This window comes from Triticum aestivum, chromosome 4D, assembly GCF_018294505.1.
Source record: "Triticum aestivum cultivar Chinese Spring chromosome 4D, IWGSC CS RefSeq v2.1, whole genome shotgun sequence".
In the NCBI taxonomy this organism is placed as follows: domain Eukaryota; kingdom Viridiplantae; phylum Streptophyta; class Magnoliopsida; order Poales; family Poaceae; genus Triticum; species Triticum aestivum.
Genome location: NC_057805.1, coordinates 119,965,400 through 119,987,929, shown reverse-complemented (window position 1 = coordinate 119,987,929; position 22,530 = coordinate 119,965,400). Strand labels below are relative to the sequence as shown.

At 46.3% G+C, this 22,530-nt stretch overlaps 2 protein-coding genes across 3 annotated transcripts; both read right to left on the bottom strand.

Moving 5' to 3' along the window:
• Positions 1 to 840: 840 nt before the first annotated feature.
• Positions 841 to 2,926, bottom strand: LOC123096707 (pentatricopeptide repeat-containing protein At3g06430, chloroplastic). Its single transcript, XM_044518467.1, has 2 exons — positions 2,396 to 2,926; positions 841 to 2,262 (listed from the first exon to the last, which is right to left on the bottom strand). The coding sequence occupies exons 1-2, from the start codon at positions 2,867 to 2,869 to the stop codon at positions 1,153 to 1,155; spliced, it is 1,584 nt and encodes a 527-aa protein (XP_044374402.1). The 5' UTR covers positions 2,870 to 2,926; the 3' UTR covers positions 841 to 1,152.
• Positions 2,927 to 3,863: 937 nt separating this feature from the next.
• LOC123096708 (probable receptor-like protein kinase At5g18500) lies at positions 3,864 to 8,367 on the bottom strand. Of its 2 annotated transcripts, none has more exons than XM_044518469.1 (8): positions 8,064 to 8,367; positions 6,424 to 7,100; positions 6,188 to 6,292; positions 5,928 to 6,050; positions 5,283 to 5,453; positions 5,013 to 5,142; positions 4,651 to 4,860; positions 3,864 to 4,374 (listed from the first exon to the last, which is right to left on the bottom strand). In XM_044518469.1, the coding sequence occupies exons 2-8, from the start codon at positions 7,080 to 7,082 to the stop codon at positions 4,231 to 4,233; spliced, it is 1,542 nt and encodes a 513-aa protein (XP_044374404.1). In that variant the 5' UTR covers positions 7,083 to 7,100; positions 8,064 to 8,367; the 3' UTR covers positions 3,864 to 4,230. The 2 variants fall into 2 exon arrangements, with proteins under 2 accessions (XP_044374404.1, XP_044374403.1); XM_044518468.1 differs by lacking the exon at positions 8,064 to 8,367 and adding an exon at positions 7,797 to 8,040.
• Between the last annotated feature and the right edge of the window lie 14,163 nt (positions 8,368 to 22,530).

Genomic DNA, 22,530 nt, shown 5'->3' with positions numbered 1-22,530 from the left:
AAGTAGGTAAGTGGATAAATATTTACTCATGCCAATTGATATTTGTAGCAGGCATCCTCGCACTATCTGGTTAATCGCATGTCTTCAGGCTTCATCCGGAGTATTTATCATTAGAGTGTCCCAGTTTATACCTAAAACTCTATAGCAAAAAAAATATGCTGAGAAAATACAAAAGCATGTTACGGCAACCAAATGGAAATTTCAGAATTTATACCAGGATTGTATGCTGAGTACTAGTTATTTAGTTCGCCAAATCTATACTTTTAGAAGAAAAGAAGGCATGTTATACTAAGGAATAATACGAACATAAGGTGCTTTTTAACCCCATATTCCAGTTCCAGATGGGCTTCGCTACAAGAATACAGGGTCATATTTTCCTAGTTCCTGAAACCATTCTATCATGAGATGGGGAAACAAGAAACAAACAGAGTACTTCAGATGATTTAAGGGCGGTAGAGAAAGGGGTTTATCGTCAGTACCTTCTCAAACCAAGGAGTACAAATTATTTCTGAACAGACTGCAGACCTACGAGATGAGTGCTGCAACTCTCCTGAGTCCTGACATGATACATGCTATTATAGAAACCACGGTTAGTAAATCAAAAGCACATATCGTTCACCTAGCAATAAAAAGAGGTCAACTTGGGTGTGGCGCCAAATAAAATGACCATTTGTTATTTTAGCAGTTACTATTAACATGAAAATGAGCCTGATATAATCTCAACTTCACCTGACAAGCTAGAAGGATATTCACTCCACACAAACTTCTCTCTGAATCAGCTTACAGACACATCCCGAAACAAAATTACTATGACTGCTAGGATCAAAATGTATACAAAAATAGTGGAATATCACTTGAAGAGTTGATAATAATGAAGCTTCTCCGTCCTTACAGCAATACAGTTATCAAGAGATATACTACCTCCGTCCCATATTAATTGACGCTCAAACGGATGTATCTAGATACATCCGTTTGAGCATCAATTAATATGGGACGGACGGAGTACATACTAATCTTGTAGGTCAACAGAAATGAAACATTTCTGGCAGTAGTTAATTTGCTTGGTTGCAATATGGATTCCAGACATGAAGAGGAACGGATTTTTCATTCCAGTCAGATGAACTCAACACCATAATCAATTCATGAGGTCAGTTACACCATGACAAGCTCAGTCGAAACCAAACTTGGGTTTTCCTGTTGCAGAGCGTACATCTTGTCGAACATTCCTTCCTTCCGATAAGCTTCCAACAAGATGGAGTATGTGATGGCATCTGGTTCACACTGCATATGCTTCATGTGCCTGAAGACCCTCTCCATTTCCATCAGATCCTCCGCTTTCGCACATGCCGCAAGAACAGAGTTGTGAAAAGATGTATTTGCCGGTACATCGAGCCTCTCAGCAAGCTTTACCATGCCTACCACCTTGTGGAAAAGGGCTGCATTGCTAAACCCGTTTATGAGACAACAGAAGGTCTTTGTATCCGGCTTCATCCCCTCTGAGCGCATCTGGTTAAATGTGTCCTCCATGTTCTTTGCATCGCCAGCCTCAGCAAATGCCTCGATCACGTTGTTGTAAGTGGCGGTCGTCCATGGAAATGCTAGCCTGCGCATGTATTCCATCACCGCAGACATCTTGTCATACATCCGCTTCTTCCCGTAAGCACCAATGAGAATGTTGAACGTCCGAGTCTCCGGCTCGATCCCATAGCCTCGGAATTTCTCATACCACTTCTCCATCAGCTCAACCTGGCCACTGTTCCCAAACAGGCTTAGGATAATGTTCATGGTCCAGACATCCGGTTTACAATTTGCACTTTCGAGCATCGCCGAGAGTAGCTTCTCCATATCGTCCAGCCTTCCTGCTCTGCAGTAGCCACTGAGAACAATGTTCTGCGTGACCGTGTTGGGTGTCACGGAGCGCTCAGCCATCTCTTTGTACATAGCATCAACGAGGTCGAACCTTGAGGCGTCCACGAAGGCCTTGATGAGGATACTATAGGTGTAGACATCAGGCTGGCACAGCGGGGCGGCTTTCATGTCTTCAAGAAGCTTGAGTGCCTCGTCTAGGAGGCCGTTCCGGCAGTAGGCTCCGATCAAGGCCGTGTAAAGCTCGGGTGTTGGCTGGCATCCTTGCTGCTGCATCTCGGTGAAAAGGTGTTGTGCTAGAGAAGGCTGGCCTGATCTCCCCAGCAACAGGAGGAGCTTCATGTAGGTGCCCTCTTTGGGATAGTAGAAAGTTTGCTCCTTGAGCATCTCGAAGACCTACACATATGTATTCATTTTTCCGAAATCAAATCAATTAGTAATTCCTAAAATGGTGCGATGCAAAGTAAAAGGGAAATTAAAAATTTATAAGGAAAATTTGATTGGCATAGCTGGTCGGTGACTCTATTACCTGAAGCGCCTCTCGCCAGTTCTTGGCGGCGATGCGGTCGGCGAGGGCCTCGGTGACGGTGCAGGCCCAGGCCTTGGCATCGGCGCGCGCGTCGAGCCTCTTCTGGACGTTCTTGATAGGGGTGCGAGCGCGGCCCCTCCTCCCGGACTGGGATTGGGACTCGGCCGCCGCCGGGAACTCGCCCGCCCTCCAGTGTCTCTGGCGCCCTCCCCCCTCCGGGTCTTCCCCCGCCTTCCAGTGCCTCTGGCGCCCTCTCCCCTCCGGGTCTTCCCCCTTGGACGGTGGAGGTGGGGGCGGGCGCTCCGTGGTCCGGGGTCTCCGGCGCTGCTGCGCGCCGGAGGAGGGGGAGGTGGTGGGGAATGGGAACTCGCCGGCCTTCCAGTGGCGGCGGCGAGTATTAGTGTCGGAGGTGTCAGCGGCGGCGGTGACCAGGCGGGGCCGGAAGGTGGCGTTGGCGGCGCCGGCTAGCGCCATGGAGGTGGAGTTGGCAGGCAATGCGGAGGCGAACGCGCTGAGAAGAGGTAAGATAGAGCTAGTGAAGATAATTCCAAAAGAGACTAGTGACAAAAAAAAAATCGAATTCCTCATTTATTCTGAATCCAAACAGTCTAGTGGCAAATGAATCCTTTCTATTTTGTAGATAAAAAATCGTTTCTTTGAAAACAAACATTTTGTTTCTTAATCCTGAAAGACTAGTGACAGATAAACACCTTTCTTTCAAGTACTACCTTCATCGATTCTTAAGAAAGAAGTACTCCCTCTGTAAACTAATATAAAAGTGTTTAGATAACTAAAATAGTGATCTAAACATTCTTATATTAGTTTACGGAGGGAGTATTATCTTCATCCGGGTCTGTTAGTCCTCTCGCATTTTGGGTCAAATTTTGAACATAGATTTAACTAGCACAATGTGATTTATATGCAACAAAAATTATATCATTGGAAACTTCTTTCAAATAAGAATCTACCAGTAATTTTGTAGCATGTAATGTATATTTTGTTAATCAAATCTAAGGTCAAAGTTTAGCACAAAATACAAAAGGGACTAATTTTGGTCAAATTTTGAACATAGATTTAATTAGCACAATATGATTTATATGCAACAAAAATTATATCATTGGAAACTTCTTTCAAATAAGAATCTACCAATGTAATTTTGTAGCATATAACGCATATTTTGTTAATCAAATCCAAGGTCAAAGTTTAGTACAAAATACAAAAGAGACTAATAAATCATCTAAGGTCAAAGTTTAGCACAAAATAAGAATGTGACTAGTAACCCAGACGGAGGTAGTAATCATTTTATCTCTGAAACAATCACAGAATCATTTTAACTCCAGAAGGATAGCTATCCTTATTGGTCACAAACAAATGATCAAAGTCACACCTTTCAAGAATTCTTCCTTTACCTGATACATCACTCTATTCTAGGCTGAAAATTTCAGATTCAGACGCCAGAAACACACACTGACAGGTGACAACCACCCACGAAACATTTTTTTTTCTTTTTCTTTGATTTATACTCTTGGTGTGTACAATACGATAGTAGAGATAAGAGAAGTCTGTAGCTCATACCAGCAACCACACCAGCTGAGAGCCTTTCAGACCGTTTTACAAGCTAGTTCTGTACATCCTTGAGCCGTCATACACACCACTGTACATTCCATTCCATGTATCAACAAATGCAAAAATCCCCGCTCCGAGGGGTGAAAAATAAAAATCGATCAATCTGTTACGTATTCAGAAGAATTCTCCACCATGTTCTTCCGCGCGCTGGTATCTCTCTCTATCTTTATATCTCCAGAAAATGTTTAGGCTTTCCTTCATTCTTTACCTCATTTGGACGAAAATGGACGACTCTTTGGCCGAGGGGGCCTCTCCTCATGCTCAGGGGCATCACTCTTCTCGATGCTGTTCTTGCCCCTCAATGGCACGGTTTCAGTATTCTCAGAGATCCGGTTCTGCCGTGGTCTTCGTTCCTGCAAATCCAGTCACTTGCATGTTCAACTTTTGTGATTGTGCTTATGTAGGCAATAAGCATCAAATTCAAAACCAAGCTAAACAATCCTCTCTAAGCCAAATGGAGTCGGTAGAACAAGCATATAGGATAACCAAATAAGATGGCATCAATGGCAGCACATCAGTCCAGCACAAGTATATACTGTGCAATGACCGGAATGAAAATAGCAGGAAAATGCATGATTTCCAGGTAAACCAATAATCATATGTGAATGGTGTTCTTTTGTGAATCAAACCTCTTGAGGTATGGTTTCGCTAGAATCCAACATCCGGACGACCTGATCCATCCTTGGTCTCTTCTCAGCATTCAGATCGATACACCGCAGAGCTGTCAAAAGGGCACGTTTGAGTTCCTTTGTCGATGGTCTTCTCTCAAGGTGTGGATCCACCACTTCGTCAGACCGTCTGTTGGCGACCATCAATTTAAGCCAATCGACTAGGTTTACCTACAGGTAAATAGCAACAGCAGTGTGTTAGAAAGAGATGAAGGGCACTGAGTTGCCTGGTAACAGAAGAGATTGAAAAATGAGTAAAAAGAAGATATGAAGACAACAATTAGGGATCTCAAACATAACAGAAGAGATTTTGCAAGTATTACCTCACTTGGGGGGCGATCATAGTCAATTGGATCTCTACCTGTAATAACTTCCAATAAAAGAACCCCAAAGCTGTAGACATCACTCTTCTCATTCAAAAGCCCACTGTTAGCATACTCAGGCGCAACATAGCTGCATAACAAGAATATAATAGTTATTGAGTGAAACTAATTGTTAGCATCCACAACTTATCTCTCGAATTATAATGGACAAATTTTGGAGGAAATGAAAAGAGAAGCTGACTCATATATACCATGGCATGAAAAACTTACCCAAAGGTACCCATAACTCGAGTAGCAATATGACTTTTACCAGCACCAAGCATCTTGGCCAAACCAAAGTCAGATATTTTGGCATTAAACTCATCGTCGATCAAGATATTGCTGGCCTTGATGTCACGATGCACAACCTTTGGTTCAAGTGCCTCATGTAAGTATGCAAGGCTGCAGGCAAATGTGGAGTCTGTATCAAATTGATGTTTCCAAGAGCGCCAAGGCTATAGGTAAAATTAAGAACAATATCTAATGACCGAACAGAACACCACCATGTTATTCAAAAAAAGAAGAGCACTAGTTACTTGCAACAACAAAAAGAAGCACTACTTAAAGCCATTGTGATACAGTACCGACAAGGACTGGCTAAAAATTTGTGTAGTCTCAACCTTCACTGTAATCATATTTCAGGGCTGATCCAAATCCAAACTTGTTTCTGTTCACAACAGTATATACAATAATTTCTAGCGGCTAACAACTTGGTACGATAGTTAAACCCAGATGCCATTACGACTGAAACATGTGCCGATGTACATCAATCAGAATGATCATTTGTTAGCTCTTGCACACTATCGCGTGATGAACATAATTTTGGAAGTACAGAGATCCTAAGAAAAGAATGAGTTTAGTGAAGGAGCTACTCACGCCTTTGCAGTCCCCAGAAGAACTTTCATGCGAGCTAACCAAGTGAGAGAGCTGTACTGGGACAATTCTCCGTGGAGCCAGCTTTCAAGATTCCCGTTGTTAACAAACTCGTATACAAGCATCCTGGTTATGCAAACACATCAAGCAATTCATGTTATGACTTTCTTGTTTATTTGATGCTAAAACAATGGAAACATAACAGGCCATGCTTTAGAGAAAAAATGGAAGAAGAAGAAGAAAAAATGGAGACATATTCTGACCTCTGGGTACCCTCAACACAATATCCCAAAAGCCGGACCAAATTCTTGTGGCGAACATTACCAATTGCCTCAACTTCCACTCTGAATTCCCGCTCAGCCTGCCCTCTGCACAAAGTCAAGCAATTCTTGTATAAGCAGAAAGGAGGTGACACAATAAACTTTCCAGCCAAAAAGTCAACACAATAAACCCATAGACAAACATTTCGTCACCGAAATATCGTTATAGGAAAACTCACAAATTGTTAAGGATTTTCTTGACAGCGACTGGGGTGCCATTTGATAATCTGCCACGATACACAACACCATATCCGCCCTCACCAATTACATTGTCCTTTGCAAAATGGTCGGTTGCAACATCTAGATCTCTGAGAGTGAACCAATGGCCCCATCCAAGGTAAGAAAACTCAGGTAGGCCGTCCAACGGCGCAGAATCGGCAGTAGCATGTACAGAAGGCTGTTCACAGACAGAAACAGATTGAATTCCATCACAGCCATCAGTGTGAACTAAGGAACCTGAAAGATTGTTCTCTTCTCTATGCCTCGAATTGTCCTCCTGCGCCGATTGAACGGCATCTTTATCCGTTGATTCAACAGGCCCATTCTCAATGGCGAGTAGAAGCCCATCATGTACAACATAATCATTTGGTGAAAATTGGTCAGCCACCCTGACTTCTGTGATGTCTTTGAATGCAGAAGGTATCTGGGTCATAGGAAGCTCCTTGAATGCCCTTCGTGACCGTCTGATCCAGGTTTGGATGGTAAGGCATATCACAAGGATAAGAAGAATACCCAGGAGGGATGCTCCAACAGCGATCCCAATCACAACCCAAAGTTTAAGCCCAAAGACGATTGTTTTCTCATGAAGTGATTCTGTGAGCGTGGAGTTTGATGACATGTTGTGATCATCAAGCACCTGCATTCAAAGGATAAGAAGATGTTAGTCACAGATGCAAAGAAACACTTGCCTATATTAACTTGATTGCTTGGTCTGTGGACACTTAATATCATCTGTTTCAAACTGTTTGCAGAGTTCCCACGGAGATAATAAACCTACCCTAATATAAAAGAAATGGTGGAACTGTTTGCTGATTTGGGAATTAATGAGAAAGCTACATTGCAACCACCAAGCTGAAGACCACGCAAAGGTGGCGTGTCCCGCGTGCATTTAGACGGGAGGCAAACGCAAATTAAGTTTGCACACGAATGTAGCTTCAAACTACATATTACTTATGCAGAAAGAACAACACAGTGACATGTGGCCAAGATCAAGCGAAGCGGACTGACGTGCCAACCACCATTCCCATACCTCCTAGAGCTTACTGGGTGTTGAGAATTAAGTATGTCCAATCCAAGAGCTACGGGCTTAAACAAGGAAAGCAGTATGAAGACACGAGGCCTTGAGACATCCTGATGCGTTTCACACTAGAGCAGAGAAATAAGTAGAAATTGAACATCAGGCCTACCCGCCCTTTGATTATGTATAGTACCACATATAGATGTAGCATCTCTCCACAGAAACAGAAAATTGGGCACGGCTCAGGGAACCGACAAAGCAGCTAGCTGCACGCAAGCTAAGCAAAGCTAGAACAGAAGGGGGGTAGATTACTACCTTGAGCTAGCATCCTAGATGCCAAAGTTGGCCAATCTTATAAATCTGAAGAGCAAGATGGAGAGAAGAATGAAATAAAAACTGTTTGTAGTCTGAAATCTGGACGGTGAAATCGAATCAGCGCGAGCATTGGGGGTAATGGCGGAGGGGGGAGGGGGGGAGGAGGAGTGAAAAGGGGAACTCGGGGATGAGTGAGATCCAGTAAGCCGAGACGCTCGCATTCCAAGAAGAGGGGATGAAGGGGAATTGGATGGATGGATAGGGTACCTGGGATCCAGCGCAGCAGCGGGAGGAGGAAGAGGACGAAGGATGGCAGCAATTGCGGTGTGGGGAGGGAATGTATGGGGAAGGAAGGAAGGGGATTTGGAGATGGAATTGGAAGGTGGTGGCGGCAGGAGAAGGGGAGTTGTCAGCGTGGTTGGTAGTGGACTGGCGAGGCGAGGTGAGAGAGAGAGAGGAGCAGTCCGTCAGTCGGTCGGGACGGACGGGAGTGACGCGGAAGAAAGCACCCCAGCCAAGCGAAGTCAGTGGTGAACGCAAAGTAAAGCACACGCACACGCTCCACCCTTCCTTCTTCACACCTCAAGGGAACGCCTCCTTCTAGTGCTAGTGCTCCAACCAACACACTGGAATTAATAATTTGTTTCTTTTTGCGCGGGGGGGGGGGGGGGGGGGGGGGGGCTAATAATTTGTTAGTAAGAGACTCGAGATGAGATGGTAAGCAGCGAAGTTATAAAATATAATCTCTGTGACTAACCCGGTAACTTATGGGTGCATTTAGGTTTATTTTATTCAAAAAGAAGACACGATGCCCTAAGGCTAGCCATAGTGGGGTAACATAACCGGTAACATGCACTTGGGACTAGCAAACATGCTTATGTGGCACACAATTAAATAAGAGAGAGGGGGTTATAGTAACATAGGTAGATACCATATCATGTTAAATGCTATGCTACTTTGCGTCATGCATGGCAATAAATATGGTAATCGATGATACTACTTTATGATACTATGCACTATGAAGGTAGTATCATATACTAGTATCATATGCATGATACTAGTATATGTTACTCCCCACTATGAGTAGCCTAAGGCCAAGGTAATGTGTGACAGCATGCGCTAGGTGGTGGCAGTGGTACTGGATGTGGGCCAGGGGAGGGGTGGCGAGGGAGGCTGCGTAAGAGCATCTGTAGCCGGACTTGACAAATCTGATCCCTTAAAGGCCCGTGGACAGTGACAGGTCATGTTTCAAATAATCCATTATACAACCGGATATCTTAAATTGGAAACCTCAAATCCATACTATTACATGCAATGTAAACCGGTCTTTAAGCGGAGCTCATCCGGCTCCGTCGTGCCTATTGACCCTTTTCTGAAAGTTAATCGAGATTTGACCTCAGTTTGTAAAAATTTCGAGATCTGACCTTTTTGCTACCGTCAGGTACCTTGGCGGTAGGAAACACCCATACCGCTAAACAGGCTGGCAGTAGCATGTACAACCCTACCGCCAAGATGCCCGGCGGTAGCTGCGACCATGCACTGTGTTCCTTAGGAAAAATTTCTGGTAAGCCGTGCAACCCTACCGCCAGGGACCTTGGCGGTAGGTTGTTATACCCTACCACCATGGACCCTGGCGGTAAGAAAATGGTGAGATCCCGAAATTTTTGCAAGGCAGGGTCAGATCTCGATCAAGTTTTGAAGAAGGGTCAAAACACGAAATTTAACTGCCGCCTACGCTCCCCGGAGTATTGGTCCGGTCACCGGCGAGGTAGAGTAGGAGATGGAACACGAGCCTACTCTTTCTCGTTGGAGCCTGGAACCCTGACAGTGCCGATGGACATCAAATTGACGATGGATCCGTCCTGGGACGAGCCGGCGACATCCACCACAACGTGGTCGTGGTGCCCAGATTGGTGCACCATACGGGCTGCCGGAGAATGCGAGTCCGCCTCACCGACGTCCACCGCCGCGAGGGCTGCCGCCTCCTCCCGCGCTCGCCATGCCCGAGAAGGCCGGAGATCGCCGGAAGGGAGCTTGGGTGGAGGAGGGGAGTGAAGTGGGTAGGGCTTGGTCTGGGGAGTGGAGGGGGATGAATATATGTGGGGTCAGATGTGCCAACATGTGTTAGGCCCGACTTGGCGGACGCACCCGAGCCTCCCCATTTTCGTCCCATATTTGGGCTGGATATGATGGGTGTCGATCAACCCAGGCATATGAGTGGGGGTTTGAGGCGCCCGACTGAGTTGGTTTTCTATGACTGGTCACTGAACTGGGCCGTCCATCTAAGCGTTTGAAGCGGGTTTGAGGTGCCCGGATGTAGATGCTTTAAGGTTTTACTACTGGGTATCTTTCCATTCGGCTTTTATCATGTTTATTACTATCTCCCTCTAAGTTTTTCTTTGAAATTCCTACCTCCCTCTAAGTTTATTAGTTCGCATCAATAATGAAGCCAGGCGGAAAAATCTAGAAGGTTATTGTTAATTTTAGGATTATTACTTCCTAGTGTACAATAAGTGTACAGTAATTTTAGGTTGTTTCTATCAAAACTTGCGGGTCAGTTGACCCCACAAATTTTAATATTATTTCTTTCTAGTGTACAATAAGTATAGGTTGTTTCTATCAAAAGTTGCGGGTCAGTTGACCCCACAACTTGTAGAATCATCACTAGTCTTTTTAAGTTAAAGTTTAACACATTAGCAATGCATGTCATCAAAAATTATATTACTGTATTCATATTTAAATATAAACTAATGATATTGTTTTTGTTACATATAATCTTTATTTTATTAGTTAAAATCATGGTCACAATATTACCCAGAATACAAGGGGGTCTGGTAAACAATGACGGGTAGTACTACTTAACTAACTGAATGTGATTATTCATGACATCAGATTAGAAAGTAAATAAACATCAGACAATTTTTCTACTCATCAACCGCCAAGGCAGTACGAATAACGTCATAAGTAACATAAATTACATTCAGGTTCGTAGACAACTACAAACACTGGAGCACGTCGATGTCATCGCCCTTTACTAGCCGAAGCCACCGGAGCTGGACAAACCTTATCTAGTAGACAGTCAGGAAGTCATCGTGGTAAGACCCCACATGACTAGTGCATCAGAACAGCAACCATCGCTGATGATGAGAAGCGTACATTGAAATAATCCAACATGTAGACACAAGAACATAGATGAATGAATATCGGATCCAACCTAATCCAATGAAGACAAACATCGACCAAATCCCACGAGATCCATCGAAAACACACCTTCAAACGCCCTCCGACGATGCTAGACGCATCATCGGGATGGAGGCAAGGTAAAAAGAACCTTATTCTATCTTCAGAAAACCATCATCACCTCGCCTTTCTAAGTAGAACACGAACCCTAATCAAACTTAAAACACACACCCAAAAACACAACCCTCTTGGCGGCCAACCGATGAGGGGCAGAGGAAACCCTAACGACATGTGCCCTTGAGACATGTTAGAAAGTAAGGTTGATGTCACACAGAGGTAAACACAAGTTAGGTGATAGTTACAAAAGTTTTACTTCTTTTTAGTTGAACAAAAAAATGGTACTCATATATAAGGAAGAACGGAAATTTTGGCAAAAAGAAATTTCTTGCTGAGGTACATTTATATGTTAGCTAACTTGTGCATATACACCCTATAGCAAGTTCTATTTTTTTACGAGGTGAAAGAATTTTATTCCTTGGTAATAGGGTTAAAAATGAGAGGCAGAAGATCCTCTATACACAGCGGTCCACTATGTAGTCATACAGTAGTAGCATTCTTCTAATACGGCTATAAAAAGACAACCAATCTACGAGCCTATTTTGTTCATGCTTAACTTCAGCTACCAAATGCGCATAAGCTGACCGAGGGAGGCATTCCCCTGCCAATGCCGTATTTTGCTCTTTTTACAGACTTTATTTCTCTAATGGTGGTCATGTCATTTACAAGGAGGTGAGTAATAAAATAGGGGACAACATCCCATGAACCATGTGCTTGATATATTTTGGTTTCTAAGGGCATTTTCAACGGCAACCCACAAAAATCCTCCCGCATTCATCCGCAAACAGGGAGACTAGTCCATGGACACGGATGTGGGAGGTAGTCATCCAACGCTAGTTGCATATATTTCAAACCGCATTTTAATAAAGCAGAGAAATTCATGCAAACGCTCGGATTCATCAAAGTTTGGATAGAAAATAACATAAATTATCCACACATAGCATTCAAATTAAGTTTAGTACAATAAGGTCTCAAATTCGACTAGATCCCAGATGTCCAATAAGTTTTTCATGAACTGATCATGTCCTCCCACACATACTTCCCATTCAACTTCATCCAGCAGTATGTGCACATAAATGACCATTCCTCTGACCTGTGATACACCACAGCGGCGCGTATGGGCTACATATAAACGTTTCGGGTGTCTGGGCTTCCGCAAACCTCCCACATTTTTGTCTCCAATTTGCGCGAGAAATCACGTCCGACCATCCCGCGGACCGATACAGATCAACGTTGGATGACTTTCGCGGACACCATGGTCCGGACGGTTGCGGGAGGTTTACTTGTACACCTTGAAGATGACCTAAGGACATATTTAGAGGCATTAACTTGAATTTGTATACGAGGACTGGGACTACATATCAGGTAACGCTTATACCTGTTGGACAAATATTTTCAACCTACGTGACGTGTGGAAAGTGGAAACACACTCATGTGTGATTGTGTGGTGATGTGCAGCTATGGACTGTGATGACGACAAAGTACCAACTACTGATTAAGCAAGGGACCAAATAGTTATACGAGACACGTAATTATCTCCATTGATTTAGATGACGTAGCATATCTCACGACACCGACACCTTTGATTTCATGACCATGACGATGTGATGCATCTCAAGTTTGTTCAACTTAAAATGTTATTTAATGCAATTTCGACATGTGCATACGGGTACCAAAATAATTTGTGCATACCTAATGAGAAACGAGTCTAAAATACAATGTGAAGCAAGTGTTTTTGTATGGACTTGTATCTCCTATTTTTCGCAAGACGGGTGGCGTCATCCGAAGGCGGGAAGATCGAGCCGGCGCCGTAGGAGGACGAGCGCGTCCTTCTGGTCACCCACATCGAGAGAGGTTTCTCGATGCCTCCGCATCCTTTCTTTCGAGCATTCCTCGATTATTTCGGTGCGCAACTCCACCATCTTCCCCCAAATGCCGTCATCTACTTTTCCGCTTTCATCTCCCTCTGCAAGAATTTCCTCGGTTGCCATCCCCATTGGGGCCTTTTCAAGCACATCTTCACTTGTCGGTTGATGACTGTCAAGAAGGATTAGCCGACTGGCGCCAAGACCAACGTCATCCAGTTGTGGCGGAGATCTGGGGATCCAGCTCAGGGGTGGGAGTGCCTTCTCGAAGATGAGCTTCCCCAACTCCATTAAGGGGTGGCAGGGGAATTGGTTCTACTGTAGACATCCCTGGGGCCAGCAACCAATCGGGCCTCCCGCCGTACTCGACGGAGAGGGTGAGGGCTCCCGAGTCCCTTTCTGTGATGAAGGAGGAGAAGACAAGGTCGGCATCTTAGCCAGCGCCTTCGTTGGGGTTGTGAACGCCGGCGTGAACGAAATGGATCTACTGGACACCTTCCTCACTCTGCGGATCCAACCGCTGTAGGAAAGGGCCCACCCCATGTGGTTGTATGAGGCAGTGGCGGAGACAGGACCCAGGCCGGGGGGCCTGGGCCCGGGGCGTCAGGAAAATTTCCTTCCTTGACTGAAGCATGATGTGCACTGTTTGACACTGTAGCTGTAATGTAGCAAGCCTGGGGCCCGGGGCTTGGCCCAAACGTGGCTCCGCCCCTGGTATGAGGGGCCGAGTGACCCCACTCGAGTGCACCCAGAGGACCTCGACAAGAAGGATGTGGGGTCCAAGATTGAAAGTGCAACTAATCCCCGGGTGGTTTTGGTAATTCATAACAACATATAGCTCATTGAACTAATATCCATTCAAGTTTATTATTTCAGGAAGTTCAATGAATGGCATGGCATGTACTAGAGATGTGGACCCCTCAAAATGCCAAGGACACATAATGGCAAAAGCTCAAGACTCTTCATTTCTATTTTAGTGATCCAAGATCACATTGAGTCCATAGGAAAGCCAATACTATTAAAAGGGGATGATGTGTTGCTTAATGGCTTGCTTGCTCAAATGCTTAGTGATATTGCTCCAAAACCCTCAACACTTTCTCATTCCAAATATGTCAAAACCCTAAACTCCAACTCGGCCCCACCGATTCACTCTATCCGGCGCCACCGAGTTCATATGACATAACCACTGCCAGAAACCCTAACAGTTCAGTCACACCGATATGGATCTCGGTCTCACCGAGATGGCCTTGTCAATTCTCTGTTGCCTTTTGCAATTATTTTGGTCTCACCGAAATAGCGATCGGTCTCACCGAGATGACTTGACCAATTCTCTGTTGCCCTATTGCTTCACTTCGGTCTCACCGAGTTGATGCAATCGGCACCACCGAGATGAGGTTTGCCCTACGCCCTAGCACGTCGGTCCCAATAGTTGTTCCAGTTGGTCCCACCGAGATTCCTAACGTTCACATTTTGAACTAAATCGGTCTCACCGAGTTCGTCTATTCAGTCTGACCAAGTTGGGTCAAATGTGTGTAATGGTTGGATTTTGTGTGGAGGCTATATATACCCCTCCACCCCCTTCTCCGTTGGTTAGAGAGCCATCAAAACGTTCCTCACTTCCAGCATACATTTTCTAAGAGAGAACCACCTACTCATGTGTTGAGATCAAGATATTCTAATCCTACCATAAGATTCTTGATCTCTAGCCTTGCCCAAGTTGCTTTCCACTCAAATCATCTTTCCACCATATCCAAATCTGTGAGAGAGAGAGAGTTGAGTGTTGGGCAGACTATCATTTGAAGCACAAGAGCAAGGAGTTCATCATCAACACAACATCTATTACCTTTTGGAGAGTGGTGTCTCCTAGATTGGTTAGGTGTCGCTTGGGGGCCTCCATCAAGTTGTGGAGTTGAACCAAGAAGTTTGTAAGGGCAAGGGGATCGGCTACTTCATGAAGATCTACCCGAGTGAGGCAAGTCCTTCGTGGGCGATGGCCATGGTGGGATAGACAAGGTTGATTCTTCATGGACCATTCGTGGATGGAGTCCTTCGTGGACTCGCGCAACCGTTACCCTTTGTGGGTTGAAGTCTCCATCAATGTGAATGTACGATAACACCACCTATCGGAACCAAGCCAAAAATCTCCGTGTCTCCATTGCGTTTGCACTCTCTAAACCCTTCCCTTTACCTTCAGATGCAATGTTTTACTTTCCGCTGCTACACTCTTAAAATTGCATGTGTAGGTTGATTGCTTGACTTGTGCTAGTTGCTAAAATATGCCCAAAACTAAAATTGGGAAAAAGTTAGATTTGTAGTTGGTCAAGCAGTCTAATCACCCCCCTTTAGACCTACTTTTGATCCTTCAAGTGATATCAGAGCTTTGGTCTCCATTTGCCTTGATTTCCATAGCTTTGGTGATCATAGCCTTGGTTTCACAACCTAAGAGAGTATGGCGTCTAGCGATGGAAATTACCACCGTAGAGGTCCTTACTTTGATGGTATAAATTTTGCTACTTGGAAGCATAAGATGAAAATGCATATTCTTGGTCATAACCCCGTCGTTTGGGGTGTTGTGCGTATTGGCTTGCAAGGTGATTTCTTCGAGGATGGAAAAGAACCGGATCGTGAAGCGACAGTGGAAGAAATGAAGATGTTGCAATACAATGCTCAAGCTTGTGATATCCTCTTCAATGGATTGTGCCCCAAGAATTCAACAAAATCAGCCGCCTTGAGAATGCGAAGGAAATTTGGGATACTTTGGTTGATATGCACGAAGGTACCAAGTCCGTAAAGGAATCCAAATTGGATGTGCTTCAAAGTCAACTTGACAAGTTCAAGATGAAGGATGGTGAAGGATTCGTCGAGATGTACTCTAGGCTTGCTCTCATCACAAATGAGATTGCCGGCTTAGGAAGCGAAGAGATGACCGACAAATTCATCATCAAGATCTTAAGAGCCTTGGATGAAAAATATGATACCGTGTGCACCTTGATCCAAATGATGCCCAACTACAAAGATCTCAAGCCCACGGGAGTCATTGGTAGAATTGTTGCTCATGAGATGTCACTCAAGGATAAAGAAGAGCTCCACAACAAGTCAAGCGGTGCTTACAAAGCTTCAAGTGATGCTCCTACAACATCAAGTGAGAAGCAAGTCTCCAGTGAAGAATTGAGCTTAATGGTGAAGAACTTCAACAAGTTCTACAAGAATAGAAGCAAAGAGAGAAGCTTCAAGTCAAGATCCTACAATGACAAAGATCTTCTAGTCGTGATCGTACTTGCTACAATTGTGGAAGACTCGGGCACTAGTACAATGAGTGTACGGCTCCCTACAAGAAAAGAGAAGATTCACCAAAAAGGAGGAGTAGAAGAGATGAATCATCTCCGAGAGAGAGAGAGAAGGAGTAGAGATGATCATTATGAACGAAGATCCTCTCGTAGAAGCAAGGATTCGGAAAGGAAGGACAAGTCATCAAAGAGCTACACAAGACAAAGACATCAAGCTCACATTGGTGAATGGGTATCCGGTTCCGACCCCGACAACTACTCCGAGAGAAGCTATCACTCCGACTCTGAAGGTACTAAAGATGAAGGTGTTGCCGGTCTTGCCCATGTGTCATCCAACTCCTACGAGATATTTTACTCACCAAATGAAGGAATTGGAAGATGCTTCACGGCTAAAGGCCCTAAGGTATCACACCCCGAGTATGTCGATTTCAATAGTGATGAAGATGATTTGCCAGGTGATGATGATTTACTTGTTGACAACACTAGTGATGAAAACTATGATGAACTTGCTAATAATCATGCTAATCAAGATGAAACGAATCACAATGATAAGAAGGAGATTGAGCGTCTAACTAAAGAACTAAACACTCTTAAGTTAGCTCATGAGACAACTCTAGAGGATCATAGAGAGCTCCTAAGGACTCATGAGAAGCTACGCTTCGAGAAGCTAAATTTAGAGCAAGAGCATGAGTTACTAAAAGCTATCAATGATGATCTTCGAAAGAAGAGTTCTTCTTATCTTGCCAAACGTCTCCTCTTGTCTACTTATATGCCACAAGTAAAATCTAGCAACAAGAACAGGAAATGTTCTTCCTCTAGTAGTTCTCTTGATTCCACTAATGATTCTCTTAGCCAAGTTACACTTGAGCAAGAAAATATCTTATTGAAGGGAGTTATAGAGAAAGGTGTTTACAAGAGCCTTTCCAGAAGTAAGCAATATGAGGAAATTGTACGCAAGCAAGGAAGGCACCGGAAGAATCAAGACGTTGGTTTTGAGTGAAAGTTCAATGCCAATGGAGTTGAGTGGGAAGAAGATCAGTACCCCAAGACGAAGTTTGTTCCTCAACAAGAGAAGTATGACCCCACTTCTTTCAAGGGAACACAAGCTCAAGATGATCTTCCACCACAAGACCACAAGCTAAAAGGAAAGGACAAGCTTCAAGAAGAGATTGATTCATTTGAAGAAGCTCCTAAGGCCATGGTCAAGTGGGTTCCCAAGACAACACTACAAAAAAAAGACACATCCATGACATTTTGGGTCGAACGAAATTTCTTTGTCATACTTATGACATTTCTATGACGATAATTGTGACAAAACCTGGTATCATCATAGATGTGGTGGGGTCCTACTTCTATGACAAAAAATCATGACAGAAAATGCGCTTTTCGTCCTGGGCAGGCCGGAGACGCAGCTGCATGACATTCTTTGGGCCGTCCATGATGGAAAAAAACGTGGTAGAAGCGACGGCGAGGAAAATATCGGGGTGTTCCTGGTTACGGTGGGTGGTCGGGGCCGAGCGATGCGCGTTTCTCTCGTACACGCACGCGCGTGGGTGCGAGGCGTTGGGCTCTAACTGAACCCGAGCGATTGCACTGCAGGCTACGCGTTACTGAACCCGAGCGATCGATCGATGGCTGTTAAATGAACCCGATCGAGCGATTCCTTCGCTACTGCTGCTAACTGAAGCCGATCGATGCTGCCTCTGGATGAGCAGTGAGCATTGCTGGGGGGTTTGGATGAACAGTTCCCGGTGGGGGTGGATGAACAGGACCCCGTGGTGTTGCCTCTGGATGAACAGGACCCCGTGGAGGGCAGGATGAACAGGACCACCCCGTGGAGGGCAGGATGAACAGTAGACAGTGGAGGGCTGGATGAACAGTAGCCCGTGGAGGGGTGGTTGAACAGGAGCCCGTGGAGAGGGCTGGTTGAACAGTAGCGCGCGGTGGAGGCTGCATGAACAGGAGCCCGTGGATGAAGAGTCGCAGGTGGAGGCTGGAGGAGGTCGATGGTGGATGAACAGTAGCCCGTGGAGGCTGGAGGGGGTCGACGGTGGAGATGAACAGTATCCCGTGGAGTCCCATTTTGCGGTACGCCACACCCCTCCCGATGAACAGGATCCCCGTTTCGACCATAGCGTACCAACACAAGTCCGTTTCCTCCGTTTTGCGGTACGCCACACCCCTCCCAATCAACAGGACCCCCGTTTCGACCGTAGGAGGTCTGTTTCCTCCGTTTTGCGGTACGCCAGATCCCTCCCGATGAACAGGATCCCGTTAACGTGGCCGGTCGAACACAAGGCCGTTTCCTCCGTTCTGCGGTACGGCAGGCCTCGTTTCCATCGGCTGTTCCGTCCAAGCCCTCCCGATGAACACGATGACGCATTCCGTTCCGACCCAGTCGGTTGGCTCCCCATGAACACGACGACGCAGTTTCTCCATTCCGACCCAGCCATGTACACGAGCCCTGGCCGTACGTATGCGCGAGTAGGCGTTCGAGACCCTGCCCGTATGTACGTACGTGGCCGTATTTTCTTTCTTGTACACTGGCCATTGTACGTACGTGTACATGCTACGTGCGCGCCTCTACTACGACACGTGCGCGCCTCTACATCGACCAGTATGTACGTACACGTTCGCGACCAGAATGACAACGCTACGTACGCTTCGACCAGGTGGGTCCCGACTGTCAGGCACTTCCTTGCCTGCGAAGATGTAGCTGGTGGGTCCCAGCAGTCAGAGGGAAATGTTTTTTTCATGAAATACGGTGGCCCATCTGGTGGGTCCCCGCTGTCAGGTGGAGGAATAATTATTTTGCGCGTAATAAGGAGGCACTTCCTTGCTGCGGCCGTGGACCCAGCTGTCAGCCTCTCCGCGTACAGTCCACGTCCGATGGAAGCCGTTCCTTGACCACGTTGACCACGCCGCGCCGAGAGCACCAGGGCGGTGGAAGACGGCGAGGCCTAGGAAGGGGACGATGCGGAGCCGGGGAAGACGCGGCAGTGGATTCCCACGCGTAGAGGAGTATGAGGGTTCACTGGTTCGCTGCGGTGTGAGGCTGCCGTCGCCGCAGAATAACAGGGGGTGTGGGTGAGTAGAGGGATGGCCTGGCCAGCGGTGGGAGTAGTAGGGGGCGGTGAGGCCTCCGCCGCATCGCAGCCGGCCATGGGAGGCAGGAGCACGAGGCACGACCGGCGCTGGTTTGGGCGGCCGGAGCAAGAAGACCAGAGGTTGAAGAAGCACTACGGCCATTGGATGGACATCTTACGGTCACTGGAGCTAGAATCGTGCATATTGACTAAGTTGACAAAGCCCTCCGTCCCCATCAACTTAGTAGGCCCACAAGTCAGCCTGCCACTATACTGGGTCCCAGCTAGCAGGGGGAGTATTCATTTTTTTGTGCGTAATGAGGAGGCACTTCCTTGCGTGCGAAGATATAGCTGGTGGGTCCAAGCTGTCAGCGGCGGTAACTTTTTTTCACGAAATAAAGAGGCCCTTTCGGTGGGTCCCAAATGTCAGGTAGAGGAATCATTATTTTGCGTGTAATAAGGAGGCATTTCCTTGCGTGCGGCCGTGGACCCAGCTGTCAGCCTCTCCACGTACAATCGACTTCAGATGCATGTCGGTCGTTGACCACGTTAACTAGGCCGCGCAGAGAGCACCAGGGCGGTGGATGACGGCGAGGCCTAGGAAGGGAACGACACGGAGGCAGGGAAGACTCGGCAGTTGTTTTCCACACGGAGGGGAGTACGACTGTACGAGGGTTTACTGGTTCGTCTGCCGTCACCGGAGAATAACAGCAGGTGTGGGTGAGTAGAGGGATGGCTAGCCCAGCGATGGGAGTACGATGGGGCGGTGAGGCCTGCGCGGCGGCACAGTCGGCCGCGGGGAGGAGGAAGCAGGCAGTCCCGCCGGCGCTTGTTTGAGTGGCTGGAGCAGGAAGAGCAGAGATTGAAGAAGCACGACGGCCGTTGGATGGACATCCAACAGTCACTGCTTGTGCGTCAACCTTTTTTTAGGAAAGCCTCAAATCTACGGAAAATATCATACAGCCCATCTGCCATTATTTCTAATAATTTACAGCCAATTTGCTAATTCTTAAGGTTTTTTTGGAGCCCATATTCTTTTTGTTAGCATTACAGCCCATATTGTGGCCACGGTTGAAAAATTATACGAAATTTTGCATATTTCGATGCGGTCCGAACTGTTTTTAATCCCGAAATTTTGAGTCACATTTAAACTGATTTTAAAAATAAATGTATGTCAATATAAAATCCAACAAATTGTCCACGCATAAAAATCAATGCAATTTAAAATCTCAAAATGAAAAAAAGAAATTTGAAACTAATTGCCATGTGTTTTAAAAATGTACAACCCATTTCTCATTACTGATAGGCCATTTTCTTGGCCAGCCGAATGAAGCTCTCCTCGTCTTGAAAGATTTGCAGCCCAACAGGCCTGGCAAAGCGACTTACTTGGCAAATCACAAAAAACCTGGGCTGTGGCCGTGGACCCAGCTGTCAGCCTCTCCACGTACAGTACTCTTCCGATGGAAGTCGGTCATTGACCACATTGACCACGCCGCGCCGAGATCACCAAGGCGGTGGACGACGGCGAGGCCTAGGAAGGGGACGACGCGGAGCCGGGGAAGACGCGGCAGTGGATGCCCACGCGGAGATGAGTACGAGGGTTCACTGGTTCGGCTGCGGTGTGAGACTGCCGTCGCCGCGGAATAACAGGGGGTGTGGGTGAGTGGAGGGATGGCCTGGCCAGCGGTGGGAGTAGTATGGGGGCGGTAAGGCCTCCGCGGCAGCACAACTGGCCACGGGAGGCAGGAGCAGGCGGCACGACCGGCGCTGCTTTGGGCGGCTGGAGCAAGAAGACCAGAGGTTGAAGAAACACTAAGGCCGTTGGATGGACATCGTACGGTCACTGGAGCTAGAATCGTTCATATTGACTAAGTTGACAAAGCCCTCCGTCCCCGTCAACTTAGTAGGCCCACAAGTCAGCCTCCCATAGTGGTGGGTCCCAGCTGGCGGGGGGTATTCATTTTTTGTGCGCAATAAGGAGGCACTTCCTTGCGTGCGAAGATATAGTTGGTGGGTCCGACCTGTCAGCAGAGGGAACGTTTTTTTCGCGAAATACAGAGGCCCTTCCGGCGGGTCCCAGATGTCAGGTGGAGGAATCATTATTTTGCGCGTAATAAGGAGGCATTTCCTTGTGTGCGGCTGTGGACGCAGCTGTCAGCCTCTCCACGTACAGTCCACTTCCGATGGATGTCGTTCGTTGACCACGTTGACCACGCCGCGCCGAGAGCACCAGTGTGGTGGAAGACGGCGAGGCCTACGAAGGGAACGGCACGGAGCCGGGGAAGACACGGCAGTGGCTGCCCACGCGGTGGAGAGTACGAGGGTTGACTGGTTCGGCTGCCGTTGCCGGGAAATAACAGGAGGTGTGGCTGAGTTGAGGGATAGACAGGCCAGGGATGCGAGTATATGATGGGGCCGTGAGGCCTGCCCGGCAGCACAGCTGGCCACAGGAGGCGGGAGCAGGCGGTTCCGACGGCGCTGGTTTGGGCGGCTGGGGTAGGAAGATCAGAGACTGAAGAAGCATGATTGCCGTTAGATTAACATCTAACGGTGTGACGCTGGTAAAGTCGATTGTTGACTAAGTTTCTTTTTTGATAAACTTTGTGTACGCATGAACTTAGTAGGACCGCAAGTCAGCCTCCAAATCTGTGGCAGACAACATGAGCCCATTTGCTATTTTTTTAATAATTTGCAGCCCATTTGCTAATTCTTATAAGTAATTTATTACAGCCCATTTTCTGCCCAGGACCACGGTCAAAAAGTTCAACCTTATTTTGCATATTTCGGTGGAGTCCGAACTTTTGTAATCCCGAAATGATAAACATTTTTTAAGAACTTATTGATTTGCCAAAAAAAATCATTTTGTTTTTGTAAGCAAATAAGACGTGGGACAATTGAGTTGGTTTAAGGGAAAACCAGTGGTAAAAAAATCAGCGCTGGGAGGGAAAACAACAACAAAAATAAATATGTAAATATGAAAAGTGAATTTTATGTATTTTCAATATAATGATACGTGTATATGAACTAGTAAAACTATAGGTAGAGATTAGAAAACGGATATAGGACACGCGTTTCAAGAGGAAAATAGAACTGGGTTGTGTGTTTGTTTCAGTAAAAAAAACTGCCTGCGGATGTTGTAAGACAAAATATAACTAACGCTGGCGGGCCAGAGGCCAGTAGATACCTGCTGGATCTTTGT